The sequence below is a fragment of the Lotus japonicus genome, chromosome 6, assembly GCF_012489685.1.
Source record: "Lotus japonicus ecotype B-129 chromosome 6, LjGifu_v1.2".
Lineage (NCBI taxonomy): Eukaryota > Viridiplantae > Streptophyta > Magnoliopsida > Fabales > Fabaceae > Lotus > Lotus japonicus.
Genome location: NC_080046.1, coordinates 38,560,820 through 38,568,369, shown reverse-complemented (window position 1 = coordinate 38,568,369; position 7,550 = coordinate 38,560,820). Strand labels below are relative to the sequence as shown.

General features: G+C 36.3%; 1 protein-coding gene across 2 annotated transcripts; it reads left to right on the top strand.

Moving 5' to 3' along the window:
* The first annotated feature begins 744 nt into the window (after positions 1-744).
* On the top strand, positions 745-6,237 carry LOC130726983 (E3 ubiquitin-protein ligase RSL1-like). 2 transcript variants are annotated; one of them, XR_009015071.1, is made up of 4 exons: positions 745-2,575; positions 2,702-2,790; positions 4,989-5,071; positions 5,785-6,237. XR_009015071.1 is itself a non-coding variant. In XM_057578305.1 (3 exons), exons 1-2 carry the CDS (start codon positions 1,902-1,904, stop codon positions 2,769-2,771), a joined length of 744 nt encoding a protein of 247 aa, XP_057434288.1. In that variant the 5' UTR covers positions 745-1,901; the 3' UTR covers positions 2,772-2,790; positions 4,989-5,260. The 2 variants fall into 2 exon arrangements, 1 of the variants encoding a protein (XP_057434288.1); XM_057578305.1 differs by lacking the exon at positions 5,785-6,237 and having other exon boundaries at positions 4,989-5,260.
* The last annotated feature ends 1,313 nt before the right edge of the window (positions 6,238-7,550 follow it).

Below are 7,550 nucleotides of genomic sequence, written 5' to 3'. Positions count from 1 at the left end.
GTTGATGAGAAGTTGTAACTATGAATGTGGAAGATGAAGAGAAATTATCAAATTAACGTTTGAAAGAAGGGCAAAAGCCAATAATATTGGAGATGCAATCAACGACCCTGATCCAATCTAACGAAAATAAGTAGTATTTATACACAAATGTCCATGCTTAATTTGAGACTTATGTACAATGATTTGTTCAATGACAAAGTTACCCTCAAGGTAGCAAAAACTCTTCCTTTATAGATAATATAGATGGAAAAATTTACTATGCACATCTAAAAACTTGTGCATAGTTACACCAAGTCATTTTGACCTCTTACTTAAGGTTTTTTGTATTTTTGGCATTTTTGAAAATTAAAATACTAAATAAATAATATAATGATTAGGTAAATAGTTAGAGAATGTTAAGTATTCATTTAAGATTAAACCATCCTAATTACCCCTAATATCTCACTCTCCTCTCTCCCCTTCATCTCCTCTCTCTCCGCCTAACACCACCACCAGATCCTGTACTAGTCCAGAATCATCACTTCATCTTCTTCTTTTTATCATCATCAACAGCTACCCCTTGTTCAATGAAAACCCAGAAATTGAAATGCTGATTTTCCCAAATCTGCTACATCTGCAATTTTCTTAATCATACAGCCACAAACACAAGCATCAACCATCATATTTTTTTTTTGATAGAAAACAAAAATACAATAAGAAAGAGGTCCAGCAACATCAACAAATACAAGGAAATAAAAAGAAAAAGGGGAAAACAGCCCCATTAACGAAAGAAGAAGCTAAAAATAAACTAGCAAGCTAGAAAGGAAAACACATCAGCTACCCAGGGAAAATGTTATCCAGATTTCAATCTGCAAAGCATCTTGCTTTGGAATATGGACCATGCTCATTTGCTTTCTAAATCTCACGCACAAGCGTATTCTCCTTTCCGGTCCTAGATTTTTGTTTCTGCAAGCGGCAAGTGACTTAAGGGCGTGTTTGATTTTTAGGTTGGTTTTCCATTTGAGTCTTCTTTCTTTTACCACATTGAAAAGCTACTTCCCTCTTTTCACTCTTAAGTTCAAAAACAGAATGAAGATTTCAAACAAATCCCCCAGATCTGCAAGCAACAGACGCTAAAATCGTTCAGATCTTTCCCTCTTGTGTGCGTTTTTCCGGCGACGATTCTGGTACCCAAGTCCTGACCATCGAACTCACACCTGCAAGCACTATAGATTCACCCAGAGACCACAACCAGCAGATCTGCGCCGCAGATCGAAAAAGAAGAAATGGAGGATAAAGGGGTTCAGCAGATCGGGAATGGGAAGGAACCCTAAGCTTTGGAGTTGAAGATGAAGAAAGTGATGAATCGGTTTGGGGATAATGAATTGTGGAATAATGAATTTGGGAGTGGTGAATTGGGTGATAATCAATTTTTCCCATAACTATATAATCCTTCACTAACTATTTTCCTAATTATATTATAATTTATTAAATATTTTATTTTTTAAAAATAAGAATTACTTGCTAAACTTTCTATTGCAGGTCAAAAGGTACATGTATAACCTTACACAAGTATTTAGATGTGCATGCTAACACGATGTTATATTCCTCATGTAACAAAAAAAAAAAAACCAACACGATGTTGATCCAATGGTAGAAAATTAAATCATGTAAAAGTGAGGTCACAATATAAACCCTGAAAAAATCAAGGGAAAAAAAACTTCATCTATGTATTGTTGATTTTAGACTGGGCCAAATTTAGTCAAATATTAGATTGGATTTGAATTTAAATAGCGCCCAAAACATAGCATCGGTGCAACCAAACGAAACCCTTGCCTTGCCACCACTAGCCACCGCCACTGCCACATTTCCCTCCTCCAACGCCGTCTGCAGAAGCAAACCGATCGAATCTCAGAGCGAAAATGTCAGGAAATTCACCAAACACGACGAAGAGGAAACTTCCCTCTAATCATCACGATGAAAAGAATAAGAAAACACACGTTCAGGTGAAGGCAGAAAAAATGGACAACAGTGACATGAATTCGAATTGCTTATGCGGTATTTGCTTTGATCACAAAAAGGAAACTGAAATGTTCAGAGGAAGCAAGTGCAACCACCCCTTTTGCGCTGATTGCATATCCAAGCATGTCGCTGCTCAGATTCAACAAAATGCTCTCAAGGTGAATTGTCCAAAGCCTAATTGCGGTGTCGAATTGGAGCCGGAGTATTTGAACCCGATTTTGCCTGAAGAAGTCATTGTTCGATTGGAATCCGCGAGGTGCGAGTCTTTGATCGCGGGGTTGCGGAAGACTTATTGCCCATTTAAGGATTGTTCTGTTTTGTTGGTGGATGATGGGGGTGAAGTTGTGACTGCTGCTGAGTGCCCCTCTTGCCATAGGTTGTTTTGTGCTCAGTGTTTGGTTCCGTGGCACGCGGGGTTGAATTGTAAGGAGTACTTGGCGCCTGCTGATAGGAAAGTTGAGAAGGATTTAGATAGGAAGTTTCTTGATTTGGCTAAAAATAGCATGTGGCAGAGATGCCCCAAATGCAACTTCTATGTCCAAAGAAGTAGTGGATGTGAACACATGGCTTGCAGGTTGTGATCTTATCTCACTGGTCCTTAATCACTTTGATGCATTTCACTAATATATGGTAATTAATAATTAATGAATGTATGAGTGATTAACTGATTATGCTTGCTTCCTCCATTTTCTGTTTACAGGTGTGGATGCAACTTCTGCTACCACTGTGGGAAGGATTGGGTGCATGGACATATATGTGATCAACCTTAGTCCATATCAGATTTCACAGGTAGCTTCAGAACTCCTAGCTACCATACAGAATTAGATTTTGTTTTGAATGTGTGATTTTGAAATTTGCAATTAATTTTGAAGCAACAAATGGAAGATTTTGAATTTTGCAATTATCAATTGTCTATGATATCTATTTTTATGTCTTCATATCAGACTATCAAATGCTTCTTTCTCTGTTAGGTGTATCTAGCTGTTTTATAATTGTCATGTATGGTAATGGGGTGATGAGATTTCAAGTTTCCAATTGGGTATGTGTTTCCAATTATTGTACACATCTGACATCTTATCTCATGTAAATGAAAAGAAAGAAAGTGTAGTTTGTAATTTTGCTTTGGTGTATATGGCAAATTGGCAATAGGCATTGATATGCTGTAGCATAAAAAGATTTGTTCATTAGGAACATATATATCTCATGATTTGTTATTTACTTATTTTAGAAAGTGATAGCAAGGAACTCAGTTGACACTTGAAGACAATGGGGAAAATGGGAGTTAGCCAGGGTGAGGGAGAGGGAAGGATCGATGAGCTGAATGTGTTGGAAGAAGGAGATATCAATAGGAAATCCTAATGAAATTGGTGATGGGAGATAAAGAGATCAATAGGAATCATAGGATTGAAGTTGGTGAGATGGCCATTTACAGGCTGAGGCTTTCCTTGGTGAATTTTGAGAGTAAAATGTTCGGGAAGAGTACACACTAAGTCAGAAATAGATAGACGAGAAAAATAAAGAATATGATATATGATGAAGTGTGAGGGGAAGACAAAGATAGAGAGAAAAAATCAGGTATGTGGTGTTAGAATTTTGGGTTATAAATGTAACATTTAAATGTGTTAAAGCCAATATTTATGGCTAAGGGCATATGTATTATGAAAGGGTATTGTGTAGATACCATTAGACAATATTCTAATTTAATGAAATACCAAATTAGAAATATTGAAAACTGAAATGTAACTGAAGGCAGCTACTTATATGGGTTATGGTCCCCATTTGTAGACACGAAAAAAAAAAAACTCTCTCTTCATCCATCCAGAAGAGAATATTAGGGAACCCTAAGGTGATCTACAACTAGAAAATCACACTCCCAAACCTTCAATAATTCCCAATGACAAATTCATGTACGCTTGCGTTTTCTATTTTCATCTTGAACTCAGGTGTGAGTTCATAACATTTAGAAAACAAGGAGGATCATAATCCTAAATCAATTCTTGATGAACCCATACTCGAATTCAAAATGAAAATAAAAAACAGAAGCCTGCCTGAATTTGCCTTTAGGAATTGTTGAAGGTTTAGGAGTGTGATCTTCTAGTTGTAGATCACCTTAGGGTTTTCTAATATTCTCTTCTGATGGGGATGGAGAGAGTTTTATTTTTGTGTCTATAAATGGGGACCATAACCCATATAAGTATCAGCCTTCAGTTACATCTCAGTTTTCAATATTTTTAATTTGGCCCCTCATCAAATTAGAATATTGCCTTGATATCTACATGATACCCTTTCATAACACATATGTTCTTAGCCATAAAATCAATATCAAATAGACCACTTTAATTTTAACTAATTAAATAACAGCTTTATCACATTTAATTAAATGTACATTTGTGACCCAAAATTCTAACGGTGATGTTAATATTGTTTGTGGTCTTTACAATTTAGGGCTAATTTTGAGGTGATCATTTTCACCATTCCAAAGTTTCCATGAATAATAGTCTTTCCTTTGAAAATTACTTTCTCATATATCTCATTTGCACTAAGTTGTTTTTCTTATCACATGCATTACTCATTTTATCTTTCACATTTCTCTTTTTTATTTTTATCTCACTCGTTTGAGTGTGGTGAAATGGGTGTGAACCTATCTTTTTCCATATATTAATTTGCTTTTCATAAGTAGTGTTTATAAAAGAGTTTAATAGCTATGAAGCGCAGCATAAAATAGTTTTACAGATGCAATATTCACTATTTTAACATATCATAAATAAACTCTTGCAACATGTCTATTTTTTTTTTTTTTACAATTTTAGTGATGTAAATTATATCCTTATTAAAAGCATTATTTTTGGATTATTGAAAAGCTTTGAATACAATGATTGAGCATATGCATAACCACGGGTTTGCTGTATGCATGCCTCGTTTGGGCATTCAATTTATTTGAGTTTAAAGTGATTCTAAATTAAATGCACTATCTATGCTTATAACAGATGGCTGAACAGTTGGAAGTTCGCTTGGCAATCTAAGAAGTTCAAGCTATTATTCATCACAATGAAAGGAAATTTGATACATGGTATTGTAGCTAAAAGAGCAACGAAACTCTATGCTTTCCTCTTTCAGTATTATTTTCCTCCAAACTTTATAGTTTTTATAAAGTTTTAGTGTTTCATTGGAGTGTTCACGGATTGAATTAGTTCAAATTTGCTGCAAAATAGAGTATGAGCCGATCAAATTCAATTAGTTTGTTTTTTTTTTAAATAATTAGCAAATTTAAATGAAACCAATCCGATAAAAGTTAGTTCTTGATTGGTTTCGTTTGAGTTATCAGGCTGGTATATAAATTTAATTATTTATTAAATTTTAATTTTTTATCCATGTTTTCACTTTGGAAAATCCTATAGATTACGAAAACTGAAATGCAATAATCCAAGTGGCTTTAGTTTTTACCTTTTTATATAACTAAGCATGTTTTCCGTTTTGATTGAGTTAGGTAGCATTTAGTAGACAGTAAAAAGAGAACAAAATGGGACATGAGTTTAGCTATACAATCAAGGATCTTCAAATCATTTTCAAGAATTTCATTATGTAAATTTATCTATATGCTTTTGCATGAATTTTTTTCTTCCAATTTTCGTAGTAAGTTAGAATTTTCGATTTTTGATAAAGCTATTGCGGATTTGCGGTTGTAAAGTAAGAAAAATGATTTTTATTTAAAATTTATACACAATGATATTTGTAGTTAATGTCACTTCTTTAATTTGATTGAAAAAATAAAAACATGATCAGATACACGAGCAGGTCCTGAATTATGCCTTGTTTTTCTTCTGCTCAAGCACTGCTGTGTGTGTTACAACCTTACCCATCTTCATATGGATTGGGGTCTGGGGAACAGTTCTATGGAGTTGCTCTGGTATGTGGATTTTTGGTCCCTGCACCAACTATGATCATAGCCTTCCTCGCTGAGTTGCTGGCTATAGGGCCACCTTTTGTGCCTCAGATTGCTTACAAGTAGTGGAAGTCCTTTACGACAACGTGGATGTCTCTACATTTTGGGATAAGGATACTATCTTGCCCGTTAGGATGTTACTCACTTGACTTGAGATTGACATGCTTCGGTGATTCATATCCCTCGTGAGAGGAATAATGCGATGGAATTCCTCGCTCATCTAGCATCTAGGGAAGGTACCCCTCATCGTGTTGGGGGATTCCACACCATCATTCATTGTAGCTTCGTTGTTCATGGATGTGGTAGTGTAATTGTTGTTCTCTTTTTATTCTTCCTGTTAAGTCTTAACAAAAAAATGATACGCTTGTAGAATTTTTTATTTTTATTTTTACATGTTTATCACAACTTTTAAAAATACTTAATTATCATTTTAAAGAAACTGATTTTTTTTATTAAAGAGTGTATTTGTTTCAGTTTTTTATAAAAAAAATCATTTTTTAATTAAAAGTCTTTTTTTCAACTTCTAAGTTGTGTAATATAAATTTTTTTTTAAAAATCATTATTTAGAAAAAAAACTAAAATCAATGAAAAATTCATTATTTTGAAAAAAACTATGGTGTAATATATATATTCCACAGGTTATTGGACCAAAAGTTGGGCCATCCCCAGGCACCAACCTTTCCCCAAAGCTCTCGCACATGGGGGCAATCCCTCAAGGCATGAAGGCCATCTTCCTCCGTTGTAGAACAACGCGAGCAGGCCCTTGAAGTTGTCAAGTTACACTTGAGCTTGTGAGAGTTTACTGGGAGGGAATCATGCAACGCTAACCACACGAACATGCAGACTTTCGCAGGCACCGGAAGTTTCCAGACCCACTTCCAATCGTGAGCTCCTGGGATAATATGATGCCTTCGAAGCCAGGCATAACCGTCACTCACTGAATAGCAGCCAGAGGCATCACCATCCCAGACCCAAGCGTCCTCGCGAGTAGGATCCAGACGAGGGGTTACTCTAGTGAAATATTCCTCCACATTCGTCGGAAGTAATGTGTATAGGCGGTTTAAGCTCCAGGAGTTGTTGACCACCAAGTATTTGAGTTTGAGATGAGTATCAGAGACATGGACAAAAGGCAACTGGGCACCGATCCTACCCTTACCAGTCCAATCGTGGAGCTAGATCGAAGAAGACACTGAGCCCATTCTGAACTTGAACCCTTCCCTGAGGCAGTCACGAGCCTTCATCAAACCCCTCCAAACTGGGGATGCACTGGATCGCACAGGGGCACTCAGAACCGATTCCCCTTGGAGATATTTTTGGGAAAAGGCTTGGACCCACAATTTATTAGAGTTGGTGAGAAGATGCCAAACAGCCTTGCCAAGGAGAGCTGTGTTGTGATCAGCCATGACCCTCACTCCTAGCCCACCATATTCTTTCTCACATGTGATGGTATTCCAATTCACTAAGTGCCAACCGCGACGCCTATTCCCTTTAGACCAGATAAATGAGCGCATGGCTTGATCAATACTGTTGGTAATCCTTCATGGAAGCTAGAAGACTTGCATGGTGTAGGTTGGGATGGCAGCCATAACTGCCTTGGCCAGACAAA